We start from the raw sequence: 22,241 nt of genomic DNA on the forward strand, positions 1-22,241 counted from the left end.
CCCAAGTAAACCGAACTGCCTTCCCTCCAAGGAGCTTGTGTGTGTGTGTGTGGTGTGTGTGGCTTGTGTTTATTTTGCAGAGGCCTATGCTACCCTGGCAACACCTGCTCGAGTCGCTGCAGGCACTTGCGTATGCCCACATCCTCGCCAGCGCCGCGCTTCAGCTCCACCAGCCTGGCCTGCTCCCGCACAAAGGGCAGCAGCGGCGTGAGCAGCTCCGGCGATTGTTCCGCCAGCTTGATGAGCATTTGGAAGTAGAAATATGTGCAGTGGGCCAAGTGCTTGTCGGCCAGAGCGCGCAGATGGCTGAGGCACAGCTCCCTCGCTGGCTGTGAGCGTCGGAAGCAATCGTGCGAGACAATGAGGCGATGCAGCGACAGCACCTGGCCCCGACTGTGCTCCAGCTCATCCACAAACATGACGTGCTCCAGCAGCGGCGTGTGCACGGCACGCAGCAGGCTGAGCAGCTGCTGCTCCTGTTCGGCAGCGATGCTCTCGACCATCTGCTGCAGCAGAGTGATCACGAGACCCGAATGGTTGCCCGCCTTGCGGCGCACAACGACCAGAAAGTGGCCCACCAGCTGCTGCAGCACAAACTGTGCGAGTTCCCCGTCATCGCCGCCGGCATCGGCGTGGAGCAGCGTCGTGTAGGGACGAGCCACCAGCTTGGCATTGGGGGAGAAGCTAAAGTGCGGCGTCCAGTGGAGTATGAGCTGCTCCAGCGTCTTGCCCAGATAGGCGTCCGTGCGATAGGGCAGCCGACCGATGCCCTGCAGCAGCACGGGAAAGATCTTGTGCACCAGCTGGGGCAGTCGACCCTCGGGCGTCACGCCCGCCTGCAGCTGTGTCGTCAGCAGGAACCGCACCATGGACAGGTGGAAGAAGCAGCTGGGCTTCGCGCGCACATACGCGAGGCTCGGGCAGTTGTAGATGACGATGGCCAGGAAGCTGTAGAAGCGAGAGCCGAGCTCAGAGCGCAGCCGGTCCGGCGGCAGCCACAGCTCAAAGTGATTCACGTACGCGTGCAGCCGGTGGCTCAGCTGCATGCGAATGCGGGCGTCCCCCTGCTGGGCACGTCGCCCGAGGGCGCCGAAGAAAGCGCAGAGCGGCTCGCGACCCGCCAACGAGGCGGGATCTATGGCCAGCTGCTGGAACTCCTCCAGCTGCACCACATGCCCGGTAAGCGACGCCACCGACTCGTGCTGGGCGGTGAGCAGCACCAGAGATTTGATCCACACCTGCAGGATAATGGCACTCGACGGCGACGGTGCCGGTGCCGGTGCCTGGCTGCTTCTCTCCTCCAGCAGATGGACAATCAGTTGGGCCGAGGCAGCCATGTTCGCGGGCTCGGGACCCTGCAAAAAACTCACCATAAGCTTCTCCCGCTCCTTCTCGAGGCCGACGAATTCAGCCGCCAGCCGCGGCAGCCAGGTGCTGTGTCCAGCGACGTACTGTGTCCGCAGCAGGGGCAGAATGTGCTGCTGGAGCGCCTCCTTCATGCCGCCGGCATTGCCAGAGCTGGCTCTCGGTTCGCCCAGCCGCTGGATGAGCGCGTGCAGTGCCTGCCAGACGCGATCCTGCGATGCCTGGCCGCACTTCTCGACGTAGTGCGTCAGCCAGGGGCCCAGCAGCAGCTGCTCGCCACGCGCAAAGTCATCGGCAAGGTCGAACACGGACTGCAGGCTGCCCACGAATATGGCAGCCACTTCCACATCGTTCCGTATGGCTGCCAGTTGGCCGAGCAGCTTCGCCACATAATCATCCATGGCGAGGCGATGCCGCGCATGCAGCAGCAGCAGGGCCATGTGTCCCTTGGCCACCAGGGTGCGACGAACCGGCGGCAGTTTCTCCAGGGCAAGGCACAGCAGCATCTCCCGCAGCTTGGGCGCCAGCTCGGTGAGATCCTCGTGCGAGAGCAGCAGGCAGAGGAACAGCTCTATCACATGGTGTATGCCCGGCTCATTGAGGGCCAGCAGCTTCGCGGCACTGAACTTGCTGAAGATGCGGCCGAGCAGCTTCTGTCGCTGGTTGCCCCTGCCCTGCTGCTGCTGGGCGGGCAGCAGCTTCAGCGTGCGGCCCAGCAGCCAGGCGTACATGGTGAAGCTGCTGAGATTGAGATCCTCCAGCTGATCGCGGGCCAGCAGCTTGCTGTAGCGCTCCACATACGCCGCACCGCTGGGGCAGGTGAGCGGCAGCTGTTCCAGCTGTTCTGTGCCCGCACTGAAGTTGCAGTTGAGCGAGCGATGCAGGTACTCCCACAGCTGGCAGAGCACATCGGGGTCGGAGCGACCGCGTTGCAGTTCGAGTGGGGCCAGCAGGCAGAGGTAGACACGACGCTGCTGCTCGTCCGGCTGGCTGGACAGGAACTGCTTCAGCAGGCTGCCAGTTTGAAAGTTTGCCGCCCCAAGGCTCTCGTTGTCCGGTGAATCGCAGAGGCGAGCCAGGCTGAGCCGCAGCCAGGCGTAAAACTCGTGGAAGGCCAGTGAAGCGGCATTGCTGTCGGCTTCGTTCGTTCTGTGGCCCTGCATGGCCTTGTGGAACAGCTCCCAGATATCCAGCTGACTCTGGTGCAGCCACTTGGGCGCCAGCTGCGCGAGCAGCAGCCAAAACTCCTTGGTGCAGCGACACATGAAGGCGGAGGTGTGTATGAGCTCGGGGCGATGCTTGCTGCGATAATGATGGCTGGCACACAGCACCAAATCGTCCAGCGTGCGCTCCAGCTGGCTCAGCAGCAGCGTCTGCGGTGCGTCGGCGCCGCTGAGCAGGATTAGGTCGAGGAAGCGCCACTCCAGAACACCGTGATACAGATGATAGGCGGGCGCCTGGCACTCGTTTCCCTTGCTGTGCTCCGCAAAGTACAGAACCTTCCAGGCGTCGGCATCCAGCAGATTGTTGAGCAGCTGGCGCAGATCCTCTAGAAAGCGTGTGGCTTCCATGCAGATGTGTTCATCGTGTATGCGCAGTAGCAAATGGTAGAATTGGGTCACCTGTTGACGTGTTTTGTACCAAATTGAGTGGCTCGAAGTTGTGGACGCCTGCAGCTGCTGCTGTCCGGCCACGGCGGCAAATAGCTTCTGGATATTCTTGCTAAATCATGCACGAATACTCTAGGTTATCGAGGATTACGCTTCTGGTTGTGGCAGCCACTCACCAAGCCTCATTGTAGAGGTAATGTGTCACCGCGGCGACCTGCAGCTGCTCCTTGTTAAAGTCCGAGCATATTTGCTCCCATTTGCTGTATGGGGGATGATCGTGCTGCGTGAAGCCATTGCGAACAAATCCCGCCCTTGGGTAGCTGTTGGCCTTTGGAGTATCGCGACCAGTGCAGTTGAACTCGGGCAAGATGTCCAAGCCATCATCGTCATCCTCGTCATCGTCTTCGCCAGTCTGTTTGTCCAGCTCCATTTGGTGGCTGGGAGTCTCCTGTTGTAGTCTCTGTGTTGCCACATTGAAGGCCGTGAGTATGTCTTCATCGTCATCCGACTGGAATAGATCATAGTCCATCCTGGAACTGCAAGGACTCGAACAAAACAAAACAACAAAATCAAATCCAAATATCCCGGCCGGTCGCAATTATTCGCAAAATGTAGAGATGCCAGACAAGTCAGAGACTATTGGCAAGGCTGCCAGATAAACAGAAAAAAGCACATCTAAAATTATAGAAATTTGCATGTAATGAAAGAGAACTGTTAAGGCTGGTTAAACATCCAAATTACCAATGTTAATATAGTAGATACTTGAAAGTCTTTATTTAGTGATCATTAAAATATCCAGGCACGGCCGCAATTATTCGCAAAATGTAGAGATGCCAGACAAGTCAGAGATTCTTGTCAAGGCTGCCAGATAAACAGAAACAAACACAAAAGTCATATTATATACATTTTCATGTAATGAAAGTAAAGTCAAGTAGCTAAAAATCCAAATTACCAATCTTAATAATAGTAGATACTTGAAAGTCTGTATTTAGTGACCATCTAAATATGTTATTACTGTGATCAGTGCTGCAAAGTGTATCAGTAGTCAGTATTGGTAAACACTCCGGACACCTGCTGCTTGATTACCTTTCCAATCTTTTGTGGACATTTGGACTTTTGCTTTTGCAGCGGCCCCCGGCCTCCTCCTTGGTTCTTATCTTAGAAGAGGGCTGTTCAAAGTTACGTAGCATCATCCCCGATATCCTCCAGTAAGCTCCAAGATGTCGTTGCGTCCACTGGTCGAAGGCGATTGCGGCGGAGTCAATCCGCTGATGCAGCTGGGCGGCCAATTCACCCGCGATGTAGCGCACAAAGACGAAGGCTTTGTTCAAAGGCAGTTCGAGCGGGGCACCCGTCCCGATGAGCAGCTCATCAATGAGTTTCTCGGCCAGGTGGCTGCCCCTCCGCAATCCTTTCAAATGGACACCTTGCTGCAGGAGATGCGCGACATAAACATTAATGGAGCGCCTCAGCAGCACCTGCAGCAGCATCAGGCCGATCAATGGAGTCAGGATTTCGCTCGCGGCCTCGCCCCTGCACTGCCCAACAAGATGATTCACATGCACCCACAGCAACAGGAGATGATGCAGGCGCAGGAATTCTTCGACGAGCCATTAATCAGCAGCCAGAACTTTATGGCGCGTCAGCCGCACATGGCCATCACAGGCCCGCCCCAGCAGGATCCCTTCTTTGACTCTGCCATGGAGACCATTATCACAGACAATCTGCCCAGGGCCGCACAGGGGGAGTCGGTGGCGGACTGGATCGTCGACTACCAACGCAGCAACGAGCAGAAGGAGCAGACGGCGTCCAATTTCAATGAGAAGTTCTGGCAGCGCTTGCAGGACGAATGGCAGAAGCTGGCCGAGGAGAACGAGCACCCTTGGCTCTCGGAATACAACGAGAATCTCGATGCCTACAAGGAGTACGAGTTTGCCGAGGAAAATCCCATGTCCGAGCTGGAGAACGCATTCGAAAAGGGCAAAGAGTACCTCACCAAAGGTGACATTCCCAGCGCTGTTCTCTGCTTTGAGGTGGCCGCCAAAAAGGAGCCAGAACGCGCCGAGATCTGGCAGCTGCTGGGCACCTCGCAGGCCGAAAATGAAATGGATCCACAGAGCATTTCTGCACTGAAACGTGCCCTGGAGCTACAGCCCGAGAATCGGGAGGTGCTCATGGCGCTGGCTGTGTGCTACACCAACGAGGGATTGCAAAATAATGCTGTGAAAATGCTGTCCAACTGGCTGGCGGCGAATCCCAAGTACCAGCACTTGATAGCCGCCCATCCGGAGCTGCAATTCGAGGGCACCTCGCTGGCCTCCTCCCTGATTGGAGCCAGCAAACTGAGAGATCTGCAGCAGATCTACCTGGAGGCGGTTCGCCTCCATCCGGCCGAGGTGGATGCCGACGTGCAGGAGGCCTTGGGCGTGCTCTACAATCTGTCGGGGGAATTCGACAAGGCCGTTGACTGCTATCAAGCCGCGCTCCAAAAGGATCCACAGAATGCCAAGACCTGGAATCGTCTGGGTGCCAGCCTGGCGAACGGCTCGCGTTCCGTCGAGGCCGTTGAGGCATATCAGCATGCCCTGCGGCTGCAGCCGGGCTTCATTCGCGTCCGCTACAATGTCGGTGTCTGCTGCATGAACCTCAAGGCCTACAAGGAGGCGGTGGAGCATCTACTGACGGCACTCACCATGCAGGCCCACACGAATGCCGCCCGTGAGCTGCCCAATGCGGCCATGGAGGCGACCAGCGGTGGCCAGAACCAAATGTCCGAATCAATTTGGAGCACCGTCAAGATGGTCATCTCCCTTATGGGTCGCAGCGACCTGCAGGGTCATGTCAGCGATCGCAACTTGGCCGCACTCAACGAAGCCTTCCAGGACTAACGAATATGAGGACTAAAAGTCTATTGTTTCCTCTTCTTTTTTGTGTGTGTATATTTTGCATGTACTCCCCAAAGCTGTCGCATGTCGGGATGTGCGTCGCATCTTCGTTTGCATTTCCACGGGCATCTCGGAGAGTTAGTTCTATTTTTGATGTCTATTGTCTATGGACTAGTTAATTAAGTTTCTCAAAGAAATAAAATATTAAATGATACATTTAACATTTGTGGATGCCACAATTGGGCCTAGGGCATGGAACCCAGACGCTTGTAGTCGATCTTCTCGAGCTGCACGAGCGGCTTTAGTTGTTCGGCAAATACGCGCATCTCTTCGCCGACATTCTCCTGGCCCGTGGGCGCCACCACAGACAGTTCCACAATGTAGCTCTGGGATATCGGCTCATTGGCCATGTCCTGCTGCTTGCCGGGTATGATTTTGATGAGTTTCGAGACTGTAATCTTCATGCGGCCCTTGCGGAACATGTAGCCTGTGGAATGTTATTTTGTGTCACTTTTTTCTTTTGCTGCATCCTCCTCCCCACTCACCCTTGGCAATGTATTCGAATTCCAAGCGAAATCCCATTTCGGTGAGGAACTCCAGAATGCTGCTGGTGCAGGCACAGTCCATGCAACTGCGCACCAATGTGGGGCGACGCTGGTCCACCTCTGGCTGGCCGAGATAACGCATCTGAAAGGGGGCATCCCGGCCCAAGGCGCGACGCACACGAAGCAAAAGCGGCTGATTGGAGTTGGGCTGCCGCAGACTCATGCACACCTCCAGGTCATGGAATGTCTCCGGCGATGTGTCCACATTATCGCAAAGACCTTTCAGCCTGTTAATAGTGCAAATATTTCAATAGAATTTCCATTAAATTTAGTTTTTGGGCCTCCTACCGGTGCATTAGATGTTCGACGGCCGAGTCCAAGATGGATCCTTGCAGCAAGTACTCGAGATTGGGTAGAAAGCGATTGTTCAGGGCGTGTGACAGTGACTCGCGGGCGGACGAAACAAGCGCCATAGCTAATATTTAAGTTAAAACCAATTGCAATTAAAAGTCAAGTTGAATGCTGTTCGGTTGTTTCACGCAAGTGTTGGATAGCATCGTATTTTCCGGTCTCAATTAATCTGGCATCACTCTAACCGATAGAAAATACCACAAATTCACGATAGCGAAAAATCAACGCTGAGAGAGACGCGGACTGGATTTGTATTTGTATTTGGCGTAATTGGCGATTGCATTTTGTGCATATTCTGCTGCAAATTACAGTTAAATCGAACGACGCCAACAAAATGGCGGATCATAAGTATAAGTTATTCAGCACGGTTGACCCCAGCAAAGTAAATGTGCCCTTCAACAAGAAATTCGCCAAACTAACGCTAGCCTCCCATAAGAAAAAGCAACCGCCAGGGCAGCCAGGGCAGGACACCAAGGAATCGGAGCCGAAACCGCCTGAAGAAATAATATTGAGTGAGAATCCCCTGCTACGCAGCGACTCCAGCAGCGACATGGGCCAAAGCCACACACTCAAAGATGACGCCGAGGACTCGCATCTCGACATCGAAGGCTCGGAATATATGGAAGCTTTGCAGCTGAGCGGCGATGGCTGCACACAGCCCCGCCGCAGTCAGACACCTGTGGATGTGGAGGCACTGGCCACGCAGGTGACCAACTTGACAATGGAGCAGAGGCAGCCCCAGCCGGAGATATCCATTTGCATCTCATCAACGACAGAGGAGGGAGGAGACGACGACAGCGATGCCTCCTGCATTACCATATCGGACTCCAGCGAGGATGAGGCCCCACCGCCCGAGAGCATGGCCGTGAGTGATCGCATGTCGGGCACTGACCCACAACAGGAGCCCATTGCAGCTCCCATTTTGACCAATGATCAGGTGCAGCGCATTGAGGCATTTCTGCGCGACGTCTCAAACGAACGTCGCGAGATGGGGGACAAAGAGTTTCCGATGACACCATCGCCCTTGTCCTCCACCCGGCGACGATCACGGCTGGCCGATGCCGACACAGAGTCGATGGCCACAACCGACGAGGACTGGATGCCATCCAGACCGATGGACAGCAGCCAGCGGCTGGCAAACAACGAAACAGAATTGGCCACCTTCTGCTCTGCGGACTTGGCCGGCCTGGCCAGCAGCAAGCGGCTGGCGGATGACGACACAGAGCTAAACACGCTCAGCTCAGAGGATGCGGCGCGCGTGGAGAGCAGCAGCAAGCGGCTGGCGGATGATGACACCGAGGTCAACACTCTCTGCTCCCGCGACTCGACACTCAACGAAGACGAACCGACACCCGATGTATCCATCGAGATACCAGAAACATGCAGCGAGGGTGACCCAACGCCGCCGAGACAGAGACCGAGACCGAGCTCGAGCTCGAGCTCAGCCTCCACATCATCTTGCGAGGAGCCAGCGGCCATCCAAGTGAGCAGCATCAATATCTCGGCCAAGATAAACATCAAGATACACATACCAGCCGTCGAGTCGAGCTCAGGGGACGAGGAAGAGGATGAGCCGTATCCAACGCCAAAGGCCACCCAATCCTTGCCGCCAGCCGAAGAAGTTTATGAGGAACAGCCACAGAGGCAGCAGAAGCAGCAACGTCAAGAAGAGCAGCATCAAAAGTCCATGCTAGCCACGAACGACGCTTCCGAGGATGAGGAGTTCCTCACACAGGCCGAGAATCTATTGAATCAGCTGTACGGCAAAGCCTGGCAAACGCCCGATGTTATACGCACCCTGAAGCGTTCCAGCGGTGGCAGCGGCGGCAAGACGCCCCACCTCAAGCCGAAGAACTTTCAAGTACCCACAGCCGTCACCACAGTCAAGAAAAAGAAGGAGCGCCGCCCGGCACCGCGTGTCCACCAGCCAAATGAGAGTCTCCTCGCTGATTTCAGTCAATGTAAGTGCTTGGCTTAGCTGCAACTAATCCTATCCTAATCTATTTTGTGTAGTTAAGCGAACGCTGCACTCCAATCAAACGCCATTGAACTCCACTCGCTTGCCGCAGCGCGCCGTTCAGACGGAGAGGCGTCCTCGTGCCGCATCGCCACAGTCACAGCGGAAGCCACAGCGGAAGCCACAGCCAACGCCACGCACCAATCATGTGGATGAGGATCGCTGGCGTGCCCTGATCGACACGGACAGCGGCACAGATGCCTCCGACGACGAGGATGCGGACGCAACCTTCAGCGACACCGAAAGCAGCAGCGATGCTGCCGGCGACAACAATGGGGGCGACATTACGTATTTGGACTTGAGCAAGGATGAGGTGGAGGTGATAAGCGACCCCGATGAGGATGCGCAATGTAAGTTCCCACAGCCGCTGCTCGACATTGTCTGACTTTAAACTGTTCCAAACAGCTGCCAAAACTCATCGACGCCTTGACGATATTCTTCGTTCTTGTCGCGCTGCTACGAAAACGAAGCTACCTGCCACGCCCATGGAACCCAGCGCCGAGATCGAACCAGCCACGCCTACAGTCAAGGGGCCAACACGACGACGTCTGTTCAAGCCAAACATTGGCTACGAGACCGAAAAAGAGGCAATTGCGATTGTGAGCAGAGCCCAGGAATTGGATATGCTGGACGAGCTGGAGGATGACTATCTGCCGGGCACGCCCGTCCACAAGCGGCTGCAGGAGCTCAAGAAGAATATGGGAATTGTGAAGAAAACAAATGCAACGCCCGAGGCCAGTCCGATTCTGAAGCTGTTGGCGCCAAAGACAGCGATCAAAGACAGCGGCAAAGCGATCAAAGACAGCGGCAAAGCGATCAAAGACAGCGCCAAAGCGAGCGCCCGGCAACTGAAGGAGCAACCAAAGCGGAGCGATGGCAAATTTAGCTTCCTAAAATCGCTGGAAGGTGCCGTGCCACGCGAGTGCAGCGACAAGGAAGCGCTCTTCTACAGGGAGAACTTCGCCAAAAACAAGGAGCAGCTGGCCGAGCGCCTCTACAAGATGTTCAATGCGGATGTGTTCAACAATGAGCTGGATGTGCCCATCACCTGGTCGAAGCGGCTGCGCAACACGGCCGGACGCTGCCTAAACAAGAGAAAGTTGGTTGCACGCAGCTAAAGTCTGCCACGGCCTCGGCCTCTAAATCGTTTTTGAATTTCTTCTCCTTTTAGAAGCGCGCAACGCCTCAGCACGATCGAGCTCAGCGTGAAGGTGCTGACGACAGCCGACAGACTGCGCTGCACGCTCATCCATGAGCTGTGCCATGCCGCCACCTGGGTGTTCAACAGCGAGGGTGGACACGGACGTGTGTGGAAGAACTGGGCCCAGCGTGCCAACAAAAAGTATCCAGATTTGCCCGCCATCACGGTCTGCCACAGCTACAGCATTGATTTCAAGTACACCTACAGATGTGTCAACTGCAACCTGGAGTAAGTTCTCTGTAAGTTCTTTTTGCTCTCCCGTCTGACCCCCAACCGCTCTTGCAGCTCGAACGCCCACTCCAGATCTCGCAAGGTTGAGTATCTGCGCTGTCGTAAGTGCCAGGGAAAAATCACTCTGCTGCTGAACAAGAAGGACAAGCATGGGAATATTGTGTCACAGCCGGCGGGCGAGGCCAAGGGATTTGCAAAGTTCGTTAAGGACAACTTCAAGAAGTACAAGCAGGCCAATGTGCCGCACAAGGAAGTGATGACCCTCTTGAGTGCTGCCTATGCCAAGCAAAAGGACCAAGAGGAAAAGCAAACGACAGCGTCACTCGCCACACTGACCCTAGAGGATTAGTTCTCAAACCTAAACTAGCAGGAGACTAGCTATAGATGAACATACATGTTTTCAATGTACATACTTCACACACCATGCTAAGATATTTGTTAATTGTTAATTAATTGAAACAAACGCGTTGCAAGCGTTTCCTCTCCCTCAAGGAGAGGAATGAGCAATAAATTGAACATTTCAAGTACCATTATTGAGTTTCAAATTTCCAAGAAAGCATTCGAAACGAGAAGGGACGTGTGAGACGCTTCTTACGCGTCACAACTTTTATACCCGGCACTCAGTACTACATCTGCAACTTAGCGGTTATTTGTCAAATTTTACATTTTTTCTTCATCTGTCATCTACATCAACAACACTACTCACGCCAACACGCTCCTTTAGCTCGCCACCCTCCCCTAGAAACACACTGCAGAGTCAGGGCAGAGTCGTGGCAGAGGCAGCGGCAGAGACGTGTCAGGGGCAGAGGCCAATAAACTGAAGTATCTTTGTCTGCAGTCTTTGTCTTTGTCTACAGTATGTAAATGTATGTATATTATTAAGAGAGACATGTTTATTAAGTGATAACATTGAAAAATTTGAAAAATAGCGCGCATAGATCACCAGTAATCATTGTGGCTATAATAATGATCCAATCGGATCCCAATTTGGTGATCTGATAGATATGGTCATTCCCTACGGAATGGCGTTTTTAGTTTTCTGTTATCATCAAAATTGTAGATTTGGGAGGTTTTCGCCCTTTTGCGGGGGCGGGGCTCATTTTTGAACTACACTGGTTTCAGTGTGAGCATACAGCAGTCTGGTGCCAAAATTTGGTGACTCTAGCTCTTATAGTCTCTGAGAACTAGCCGACAAACAAGACGGACAGACGGACGGACGGACAGACGGACAGACAGACATGGCTCAATCGACTCGGCTATTGATGCTGATCAAGAATATATATACTTTATGGGGTCGGAAACGTTTCCTTCTGTGCGTTACATACAACCGTTATCCGCACAAATACAATATACCCTATTTACTCTTCGAGTACCGGGTATAAAAAGGGCAGATATTAACTATAATATTGCTTATTTGAAAATAAAGGTATGTTGCCGCTTATTGTTTCGCTTATCGCACAAAAATATTGCCAACTTTGTGTACGTCGCTAATTAGCAATATTCAACCTGTTGGAAAAATACAATTTTGTAAACAAACCAACAAAAGGAGTCCCCGAAAACTAGACAATCTTGTAAACAATTGATTCATAAAGCCGATAAATGTATTAGTGCAGTGCTGAGACTTTTAGATTGCTCGTAATATTAAAGCGAATATCAATATTCAGGAAAATAGCATCTGAACAGAGTGAGATTAACCCCTGGTCGACCAGTGGGTATTTAAAGGAACACTTACGAATATTGCAAGTCTGGTTTTAAATGTGGAGAGACAGGATGAATCTACAAGAAAAAATAACAAATGGCATTCCTTTAAGTTATTTAGTCAAGGTGTAGTCTTATTTAAATATGCCTGGGCTAAGTAGGTTAAGTTTGTTTATTCCTCGGAATATGCACGGTTTATTTCGGTATATTTTTGGGTGTCAGGCGGTATATTCGATAATAGCGCGGTCACACTGACCCCCGAACACGTCAGCTACACGGCGGATTGATTGAAAACAAATTGTTTTCATCGTCTCGTAAATCAAATTAATTGTAGTTTACTCTGCCAGACAAAAGCCAGGCACTTGAAGATTCTTCTGTTCTGTGGCTGACTGTTTCAACTGCTGCGCTACGAAAATGGTAAGCGAAACGGACGAACAAACACACAGACACGCACGCACACCGACTACCGACCAATACGTATACGTCGGCGATTTTCGTTGCTAATCTTTCTGAAATTCCCTGCCCACAGGTACTCATTGCTGCGGCAGTCTGCACAAAGAATGGCAAAGGTAAGTCCAGAAACATACATAAAACATTTAACATACATTTAATGCATTGAATACTCTGCTCACACACACACACACACACACACCAATATAATGCCACACACACTTGCAGTCATACTGTCACGTCAGTTCGTGGAGATGACGAAGGCACGCATCGAGGGTCTGCTGGCTGCGTTTCCCAAACTGATGACATCCGGCAAGCAGCACACCTACGTGGAAACGGACTCTGTGCGCTATGTCTACCAGCCGATGGAGAAGCTCTACATGCTCCTCATAACCACAAAGGCCAGCAACATTCTGGAGGACTTGGAAACGCTGCGTCTCTTCTCCAAAGTGGTGAGTGGAATGTGACCCGTAGGATGGGATGATAAATGATTAATTATAAATGATTGATTGACTATTGTAGATCCCAGAGTACAGCCACTCGCTGGACGAGAAGGAGATTGTGGAGAATGCTTTTAATTTGATTTTTGCCTTCGATGAGATTGTGGCCCTCGGCTACAGGGAGAGCGTCAATCTGGCCCAGATCAAGACCTTTGTGGAAATGGACTCGCACGAGGAGAAGGTTTATCAGGCAGTGCGCCAGACCCAGGAGCGTGAGGCACGCCAGAAGATGCGCGAAAAGGCCAAGGAGCTGCAGCGTCAGCGCATGGAGGCCAGCAAGCGTGGCGGTCCATCGATGGGCGGCTTCAGTGGTCGCAGCGGTGGCTTCAGTTCCGACAGCTTCGGCAGCAGCGGCATGAGTGGCGTCTCTAGCAGCGCCCATGCGCCATCCATTGAGCTGGACAGCAAACCAATTTCCAGCAAGGCGGCAGTGTAAGTGGAGCTCAGCTCCTTGCAGTCAAGTAATTCCTGTCTGTCACGGTCCTGTCATTTCTCTTTCATCCTCAGAAAACCATCATCGCGCAATGCACTGAAGCTGGGTGGCAAGTCCAAGGATGTCGACAGCTTTGTCGATCAACTGAAGAGCGAGGGCGAGAAGATAGCCAATCTGGCGCCAGCAACAGCTGCCAGTGGCTCTGGATCAGCGACTAATGCCAGTGCAGCGGCCAAGGCAGCCATGTCCGCTGACATACACAAGGAAAGGTATGTGCCAGTGCCAAACACACACACCCAGCCACACACATCCATCCCTTCAACCTGCTTCTGTTCCGCTCGTTTCAGCGTTCATCTTAAGATTGAAGACAAGCTGGTGGTGCGTCTGGGACGCGATGGCGGCGTGCAGCAGTTTGAGAATTCCGGCCTGTTGACCCTTCGCATCACGGACGAGGCATGCGGACGCATCTTGCTGAAGCTGTCCCCCAGCCACGCACAGGGCCTGCAGCTGCAAACGCATCCAAATGTGGACAAGGAGCTGTTCAAGGCGCGCAGCATGATTGGGCTTAAGAATCTGGCGAAGCCATTCCCCATGAACACCGACGTTGGTGTCCTCAAATGGCGCTTTGTCTCGCAGGATGAGACGGCCATTCCATTAACCAGTAAGTGGCTGGTGGCCCCCACCGCGCTATCTCGCTCTTATTCATGCCTCTGTTTCGCTTTCACAGTCAACTGTTGGCCCTCGGACAACGGGGAGGGCGGCTGCGATGTGAACATTGAATACGAACTGGAGGCACAGCATCTGGAGCTGCAGGATGTGGCCATTATAATACCCTTGCCGTGAGTAGCATCATTCTGGAGTGGAGTGGAGTGAAGTGGATTATAATTGTGATTGCGAATTGCCTTTGCAGGATGAATGTGCAGCCGACGGTGGCCGAATATGATGGCACGTATAACTATGATGCACGCAAGCATGTGCTGCAGTGGCACATTCCCATAATCGATGCCGCCAACAAGTCGGGCTCGATGGAGTTCAGCTGCAACGCATCCATTCCGGGTGACTTCTTCCCCTTGCAAGTGTCATTCGTCTCGAAGACGACCTATGCCGGCGTCATTGCCCAGGATGTCATCCAGGTGGACAGCGAGGCGTCGGTCAAGTATTCAAGCGAGTCCATATTGTTTGTGGAGAAGTACGAGATCGTGTAGGTCCCGCCATGCCTGCCTGAGTAATAGTACATAATGCATACACCTAGAAATCCATTCTACGTTTTTGTTCGAAGCTACTTTTGCGCGAAATGTTCGACTCAATTCGATTCCACAACATGTTATAGATTACTTTTATTATATTTAAATGTTTAATTGGCGGAGATCGGTTTCTCAAAGACACGACCGACCCAACAGAGTAATTCCCAAAATTCAACAATAGCAAAACGCAACGCCGCAACATTTTGCACTTTTATTTCCCATGCAGACGGCAAAATTATAATAAACAAATGGTAATTAGTTGTAATTGGCGATTGAAAAGTGTTTTGTTTTGACTAAGAGTATTTTTATCCGTATTAAAATGAATTAACAATAAATAGCCACACAAAAGAATTCAATTTTGAATAGACTCAAAAGTGGCGCCCACAACAGATATTTTAGTGTGTTTTTGGTATTTTTTGCAAATTACGTCTATCGCACAAAAATACCGATACCCTGTGCATCGATAGGTTAATTCAAAATCACCTGCTTATCGATATGAAGAATTATCATTACTTAACATCTCTAATTATCATTGTTTTGGTTTTTGCTTTGTTTTTTTTTCGACAAAACCGTCAAATAGTGTAGCCATCCCATGGAGACCCAACTGGAGAAAGTCTTGAGTGATATGTATGGCGTCCGGAAAATACTAATAACCTAAAACTAAACTAACCCTCTTCTTGCAGCGTCACACAGCAGGATACGGTGGGCGCTCTGCTAGCCAATCGTCAGGGTCTCTGTTTGGGCGGTGAGTAGAAATCTCCTCCCATACATGTAAACATAGTTATATCTCTAATGATAACTATTAATGCCTTACAGCCAAAGGCGATATCAACCCGAATGTCTCTGGCATCGGCATGGCCATATCTGATCAGGTGGCGGCGTTGGAGCCCAAAAGTGCGGTTTCGGCTCAACCAGAGGCGCGTCATCCGACCATCTGCCTATACAGCGGCAATAGGTAAGTGCTAAGAATGACCCCCTTGCATCTGCCACACACCACAACCGACTGAATGCTCCCCCGCCCCGCTACACAGGCGATGCGTCATCCAGAGGAATGGAGAGATAACTGGCATCATTTACAAGCAGCACACAGCTGCCCCGGCCAGCGATTAGCACGGAGGTCGGAGCTGCAGCCCCACGTCATACTCAGGCCAACTCAAGTCTTCCAAAAGTGCGCTCGTACCAGGAGTCGCATCGGAATGGGACTAGGGACTCAGGACTCGCCACAGGAGGAAAAGTCGCTTGCGTGCCTAGCGTGCTTGTTAAAGTGTTTCAGTGCCAGTTTGTGGCTCTCTTCATTTTCTTAATTCTTGTTATCATTATAGTTCTTTTTTTTTTGTTTTGTTTAACAATTCGCGTAGCATTAGGCACTAAAGTTACGAGTAGATGCAAAATAATACCCCACATCATGTGTATGTATGTATATGTATATATATCTAAAGCACTTTACACTCTTAAGCCTTAAAGTCAGTACGCATACAATCCTATACACATACACATACACATCCATATATAAAATCGATCAGATGATGAATATTCATGTATGAAAGGTTGCCACTTTTGGCAACTGTTTACATTTACCTGCTGGTGCAATAGCAATTAAAACTATGAAACTACGCTTCCCATTGGAAATTGTCACAATTCAAATTTTATTTTACAATATTCTCAACTTAATCTTAAACAGTTAAGCCAGTCCAAAGCAAGAGCTGAGCTTGAGCACCATAATTACTCAATCATGTACGCATTTATGAGTAGCAATCATGCGCTGCGCTGCGCTTTCCTCTTCCGGGTTGGGAGCGTCAGGAAATGCAGAGCCGCCCACGTCATGTAATGAACGAACCAAAAAATATGATACATTGTTGTCATGCAACAGACAACATGCAACGGGCAACAGGCAACGGGCAAACAGTAAGCCACAAGCTTGCAGTGCCAACAGACAAATTGCCGTAAATTCCAACAGCCCACGGGCATTGGTTTATTTTATTTTCATAAAATGTATTTTGAAAGTAGTATGACAGCATGTGGCGCCCGCCCCTCTGATGCACACACAAATTGTTTGACACGAAAGCCGCCGAAAATCTTCCCTAGCCAGCGACTGGTCCCACATGGCACCGCCAGCAGGTAGCTGGGTGGGGGAGGAGTTTTGCTGGTTCCATAAACGGGTTCGGGTGCGTTGATGCAATGAAATGCATCTTCAAATATGTCTCACAAACACCGAAATGACATTTTTAAATGAAAATATAATGATTTAACAGAAACTGTATATAAACTAACTAGAGAAGAATAGTTGAAGGCGAAGGCAAGCCACCACCCTATAGGGTGGCTGGCTGCGGGCGCCGCTGTTGGACCAGCTCGGTCATGCCCTCGATGTCGATGTCCAGCTTGTTGGTGACATTGATCTGAGCCTGGGCCGCATTGCGTAGGGCAAAGGCATGCACTAGCTCCTCGTAGCTCTTGCAGCAATCGATGGCCTTGTTGAACTGCACAACAGCTGGGTGGAGGCGCGCGCGCTGCACCTCGATGGTGCCTAGAGTCTCGTACGCCTGCTGGCACTGGCGGTCGACCACAATGGCCCGGTTTAGCATCTCTGCCGCCATCTCTTTGTCCCCACGCCATTGCATCACCATGAGCGCATGCTCGACAATCACCGACGGGTTGCAGGGCTCCAGCTCGAGAGCCATTTCGTAGTATTCGTTGGCCTTGGCAAAGTCCTGCTGATCGGCCAGCACCTGGGCCATCAAACTGTAGCTTTCAACGCAATCGGGAAACTTCTCGATGGCCTCCACAAAGCGGCGCAACACGTCCTCATTGCGCTGCTCGTTGCTGTTGTCCGTAGCGATGAGGGTGGCACGATATTCGACGTAGCACTTCTTGACGACTGCCAAGGCGTGATGGGGTGCGAGGGCCACCGCCTTCTCGTACAGTGCGAGCGCCGCATCAGAGTGCTCGTGAGGCATCAGGACTAGAGCACGCTGAAAGTACACGTCCGGGTTCTTGGGCTGCAACTGCTTGGCAGCGTCAAAGTCGGCCTCGGCAGCCGCCTTATCGTTCAGGTGGCTGTGGACGGTGGCACGACGTATATGGGCATACGCGCGGAGTTTGGCATCAGTGCTGGCATTGGCGATGATGGCCTCAAACTCGCGCTTGCTTTCCGCAAAAGCGTTGGACAGCAGATGGAATGTGCCGAGCATTAGCAGGGCCTCCGGCCGGTAGCGAACCCCCTCGAGGGACTCAATCTCCTCCTTGCAGCCTTGGATAATGTCTGCAAAGTTCCGTTCGCGCAGTGCCCGCTGGGCGCGCACAAAGCCTTTGGGTGTCTGGGACAAGGAGCGCAACGGCACGCTGATGGTCTGTATGGGATCGTTGATGAACGAACGCATGTAGCTGTTGACGGCGAACAGCGAGGGCACAATCGGTGGCCGGTTGGCTATTTCGGCAGCGGCATCTGCGTGTGCAGTCAGCTTGAGGATGCGGTCGGCAAACACGATGCTGTGATTGTTCTGGAACATTTCGAGGATGCAGCAAGCCGTGATGTCGTCCAGGCTCGCCTTCATGTTGCCCAGGGCCTCGTGGGCACGGGCACGACGGATGTAGGCCTTGAAGTAGCGGGGACTGTACTTCAAAGATTCGTTGGAGTCCTGCAGAACCTTGTCCCACTGCTGCAGCATCTCGAAGGCGGCCGCACGATTGTGCAGCAGCATTGCCATATCGATGAGCTGGTCCTTTGGGCACTTCTCGAGTGCCTTGTCATAGCACTGCACCGCCTCCTGGAACTTCTCGTTGCGATAGAAGTTGTTGCCCTCTTCCTTGTGCGCGACGGCCTCCTTGGACAGGACCAGCTTCTGGGTGGGCGTGAGGGAGTCAATCATCTTACCCTTCTCCTTGCCGCTGAATATCTTCTTGGCCGCAATCGATCCCAGCCCAATGACGAATGGTGCGCCGCAGATAACGCCGATCTGCCACTTCTCCAGCTTCACCGACGACAGGCGCTGCAGAATCATCGCCATTTTCGAACTCGAATTTACCGAATTAGCGAAATTCGCAGTTAGTATCAAAAGTTTCTTTTTTTTTTCTTTTGTGAAATTTTGTAAAATATAGCTAGTAGTTTCTAGTTAATTTTGTACAGTACGAGGACTAAGTCAGGAATACGAAATATACAGCTGGAGCCTAGAGTCGTGCACAGGCTGTGGCTGAAGTTGAAACTCAATGATAGGCTGATGCGAATAGTGTGAAACTTCAGTTTGGGGAGTTTCATTTGGTTGCTTGGATTGCTAAATATTCATCATGATTATCCTTCGCGCTGCCAGGGAGCATCCTACTCCAGCATTTTTCTTATCATCTGCTGCATGGAAAACACACACACAATCATGATTGCTTCTCAATGTTTACTTGTTGCAAAGCAAATGAGAAACAGCCTTGAACTTTCACCAACCGCCATCAGGGGCACTGTCGACCCACGTGTAGGATGGAGGCACAGCAGAGCAGAGCAGATCAGATTGGAGACACTGTCTTCTGTCTCAGTATCAAAGCGGCGTAGCGCTGCCCATGTCTCTGCCTCTGCCTGTGCCTCTGCTTCTGGCACTGTGGGTGTCGTGCCGACGAAAAGCTGCGACCATGCAAGGTAAATATACGCGTACACAGGCCTGAAACAACAAAATGAATAAAACTCAAATGAAATTGGCCGCCAAGGTGCGTTTGTTTAGCCATACGGTATGTATGTGTGGCGGATGACTCGCCAAAGGCCTTCAACTTGAATTAACCGTTCAGCTAATCGATCTGCTAGGGCTCTGCTCTGCCATGCTGTGCAGTGCACTCTGCCGCTCTCCTCTCTCGCTGTCGCGCGCTCTCTCTGAAGATGTAACTCAATAAAAGCAAACTCACCCTCCTAAGGCAATGGTATCAAAAGCTAAAGAGAGAGAGAGAGAGAGAGAGAGTTTGAGAGTACTCTAACGGAACTGGATCCAATGGCCTTTCCCTTTCTTTCCTCAATCACACTACGAGTGCATGGCGAAAGTGAGAAACAGAGAGAGAGAAGAAAGAGAGCAGCAGTAAAAGAGCGCTGCAGCGATGATTCATGATGCTCGAAGCGCATCCGAAAAGAAATTCCAAATTCCAAAGCACAAATTTCTCTCATTTTTGGCTGCATTTTGTGCGATTTGTGAATGCAGATAATCCGCCCATCCCGAACACTCTTTTGTTCCTGCCAGAGACAGAGACAGACTTTTATGCATCCAATTAAACGTATTGACATACTCGATGGCAATCGATGAACGCCAACAGATCCTCATTTGCATTGGCATTTTCACTGCCAAGACAATTCGCATTCGTATTTTCAATTGCAATTCCACTGACACGTCCGAACAATTGCACTTCAATTCAACTTGCCACCAAATGCGTCTGGCAACGGAAATGGAAAGCAATTTACAGCTTCCCCGACACATTTCCAAATATGGGGTGGGTGGGGGTATCATCTTACCTCCGTACACTCCGCTCCGACATGCATACATATGTAAAGCTCCGTTTTGGGGTAATTATGTCATGGGGAGCCCGAGCCCGAGCCCGAGCCACCCCAACCAAATTCTTGTTGGTCAAGTTGTGTGTGCCAGCAGCTCGCCATCACGTCATCGCCTTATGCTGTGATGTCTCCAAATGAAATGACGACATTTGCGAACATTTCGTTGTATGCATCTATATATAGGCTCTGTTATACTTCCATGCGCTTCCAACGGTCATCGGGGCATTGGTCTTCGATGTGGCGACTACTAATCGTGACAGAACTGATCGACCAATGAAGAGTCACTTTGTCGCGTGCATGATTGGGGGGTACATTCTCCATGGACAGACAATTAGGTAACACTTTCGAGTCTCTACACTCCATGTCCTCTCCGGGCTTATGTTTAGCTCTATAATAGATCGCCAGGACGTCAGCCGTTACGTGCCTTGCTACGTGAACGTGATCGGGGAGGGTGACGCTTACGGGGGTTAGCAGGTGACGCCAAAGAAATAATTGTTTGCATAAGTGTAAATATATATTTGTGACGCCGCATTTGACGTCTTACGAAAAATGCTGACATGAGTGAATCATCGGAGACGGAGACTTGGACTCTCGACTTGGTTTCGGTTGTTTCGCCTTTTTTGGTTAATTTCGACAATTTATTGGGATTATTACACCAGTTGAATCTGCATAAATATATCGATGAATCATGGGACTAACTGGCTGCTATTCATTGAACCACATGGTTGGTTGGTTCATTGGCTCATTGCCGCAAATTTGTACATCTGTTTGGTGGGATATCCCAAGGCTTGTGTGTGGGATGGGATGGGATGGCATGGGATCAGATGAATGCGGGCTTCGAAATCGGTTACTCAAGTTGGCCATTTATGTATGTATGTGCTATGTACACATGTTTGTACTTTCATGTCCATGCATGTTTGTATCTCTCCAGCTGTAATCTGCCATCAGCTTTTGCATGCGATTATTGAGAGGAGACCGATTGTCTGGCCAAAAGGTAGAGTCCAAGTGTTATCTTTATCGTTTCCCCATTGAGTCTACCAACAGATTGCATAATAGAACCTATGTAGTACCTGTGGCTGCTGGCAAATGTTTTGTTTTGTTATAGATTTCGTTCGTATTTCGTGCGCCGCACACACACACCAGCAGTAACAGCCACCAGCAGAAGCGGTTCTCACCAAGTATATAACAATGTACATACATACATATGTACATACTTACATAGCATCTCTAACACATCACAAAGTTTGTCTATATAACAGACAATTAAAACAATTGATGCGATTTCTCGCACAAATGTGCCAAACACGAACATTCAATTTATATTTAGTCGATCGCCTTCATCCGTCAAATGATAGTCGGCTCGCATCGGATCGATTCGGTTGGGATCAACCACAAAAGCAATGCAGCCCCCTACCCCCTGCCCATCAGCTGCCACTGCCAAAGCAAAGAAATTAAATCGATTAAAAATCGAGCACAATGCTGTAATGCAATTCAGACAGCATCAATCGAACTTTGTGGCCAGAGGAAAGATCTGCGATCTGCGATCAGCGATCTGCAATCTGATTAGCTCTCTGTATGCCAACACATTTCGGATTTCGTCATCAGCATCATCATCGGTATGGGATCAGCTATCAACCATTAACATGCTGCCACCTCTTGAATCACTTTCTACTTTCACTGCTCGAAGACACACGACCGCCCCACCACCATCATTCATTCACTCATTCACACACACGAGTTGGCCTGTTTGCCGGCTGACTGTGTTGCCTAAAGACAGGCAAAATTGACGTCAGAAGCACAGCGATAACCTTTGCCCCCGACAATCTGGGCAATCAGATGCTCGCACCGTAGCAGCTGTTGCCGCAGCCAGCATCACGATGTAAGCTCAGATAGTTTCTGCGACGCAGATGCCTGCCTGCCTGTGGCTCTGGCTTCAGCACTTTCTGCTTACTTAGTTGGGCAAATAGTGGTACACAAATATGCCCTCGGCTGTTCATACACACACCAATGCCCCTCCTGAGCTGCTTCCGCAAGCTGCCAGAACATCGCATCGAATTCTGAAGCTGTGCCAGAGCCCCCACACCCCCACTGACAGTCGGTTTGCGTCTGCAATGCATTGGCCTCCGATTGCAGGGCCAA

General features: G+C 51.3%; 7 protein-coding genes across 9 annotated transcripts; 4 read left to right on the forward strand and 3 right to left on the reverse strand.

Annotated features, from left to right (window-relative positions):
- Positions 1–66: 66 nt before the first annotated feature.
- On the reverse strand, positions 67–3,588 carry LOC117891875 (protein MMS22-like). The gene is made up of 2 exons (XM_034797644.1): positions 3,152–3,588; positions 67–3,087 (listed from the first exon to the last, which is right to left on the reverse strand). Exons 1-2 carry the CDS (start codon positions 3,502–3,504, stop codon positions 90–92), a joined length of 3,351 nt encoding a protein of 1,116 aa, XP_034653535.1. The 5' UTR covers positions 3,505–3,588; the 3' UTR covers positions 67–89.
- Positions 3,589–4,016: 428 nt separating this feature from the next.
- Positions 4,017–6,074, forward strand: LOC117891918 (peroxisomal targeting signal 1 receptor). Its single transcript, XM_034797745.1, has one exon. The coding sequence runs from the start codon at positions 4,196–4,198 to the stop codon at positions 5,861–5,863; it is 1,668 nt and encodes a 555-aa protein (XP_034653636.1). The 5' UTR covers positions 4,017–4,195; the 3' UTR covers positions 5,864–6,074.
- Positions 6,045–6,952, reverse strand: LOC117891963 (mediator of RNA polymerase II transcription subunit 18). Its single transcript, XM_034797838.1, has 3 exons — positions 6,754–6,952; positions 6,406–6,692; positions 6,045–6,347 (listed from the first exon to the last, which is right to left on the reverse strand). Exons 1-3 carry the CDS (start codon positions 6,876–6,878, stop codon positions 6,106–6,108), a joined length of 654 nt encoding a protein of 217 aa, XP_034653729.1. The 5' UTR covers positions 6,879–6,952; the 3' UTR covers positions 6,045–6,105.
- Positions 6,953–7,079: 127 nt separating this feature from the next.
- LOC117891881 lies at positions 7,080–10,795 on the forward strand. 2 transcript variants are annotated; one of them, XM_034797671.1, is made up of 6 exons: positions 7,080–7,198; positions 7,253–8,777; positions 8,830–9,183; positions 9,239–9,932; positions 10,005–10,262; positions 10,320–10,795. In XM_034797671.1, exons 1-6 carry the CDS (start codon positions 7,151–7,153, stop codon positions 10,612–10,614), a joined length of 3,174 nt encoding a protein of 1,057 aa, XP_034653562.1. In that variant the 5' UTR covers positions 7,080–7,150; the 3' UTR covers positions 10,615–10,795. The 2 variants fall into 2 exon arrangements, with proteins under 2 accessions (XP_034653562.1, XP_034653551.1); XM_034797660.1 differs by having other exon boundaries at positions 7,100–8,777.
- A 1,408-nt stretch (positions 10,796–12,203) lies between these two features.
- LOC117891924 (coatomer subunit delta) lies at positions 12,204–14,709 on the forward strand. The gene is made up of 8 exons (XM_034797759.1): positions 12,204–12,380; positions 12,493–12,532; positions 12,642–12,865; positions 12,936–13,345; positions 13,421–13,615; positions 13,694–14,007; positions 14,074–14,185; positions 14,257–14,709. Exons 1-8 carry the CDS (start codon positions 12,378–12,380, stop codon positions 14,549–14,551), a joined length of 1,593 nt encoding a protein of 530 aa, XP_034653650.1. The 5' UTR covers positions 12,204–12,377; the 3' UTR covers positions 14,552–14,709.
- Positions 14,710–15,079: 370 nt separating this feature from the next.
- LOC117891982 lies at positions 15,080–16,219 on the forward strand. Of its 2 annotated transcripts, XM_034797868.1 has the most exons (5): positions 15,080–15,217; positions 15,274–15,335; positions 15,407–15,545; positions 15,622–15,740; positions 15,775–16,219. In XM_034797868.1, exons 1-4 carry the CDS (start codon positions 15,183–15,185, stop codon positions 15,698–15,700), a joined length of 315 nt encoding a protein of 104 aa, XP_034653759.1. In that variant the 5' UTR covers positions 15,080–15,182; the 3' UTR covers positions 15,701–15,740; positions 15,775–16,219. The 2 variants fall into 2 exon arrangements, with proteins under 2 accessions (XP_034653759.1, XP_034653752.1); XM_034797861.1 differs by having other exon boundaries at positions 15,622–16,219.
- Positions 16,220–16,899: 680 nt separating this feature from the next.
- Positions 16,900–18,594, reverse strand: LOC117903250 (mitochondrial import receptor subunit TOM70-like). Its single transcript, XM_034815153.1, has one exon. It carries the CDS (start codon positions 18,592–18,594, stop codon positions 16,900–16,902), a length of 1,695 nt encoding a protein of 564 aa, XP_034671044.1.
- Between the last annotated feature and the right edge of the window lie 3,647 nt (positions 18,595–22,241).

Source organism: Drosophila subobscura, chromosome A, assembly GCF_008121235.1.
Source record: "Drosophila subobscura isolate 14011-0131.10 chromosome A, UCBerk_Dsub_1.0, whole genome shotgun sequence".
NCBI classification, from domain to species: domain Eukaryota; kingdom Metazoa; phylum Arthropoda; class Insecta; order Diptera; family Drosophilidae; genus Drosophila; species Drosophila subobscura.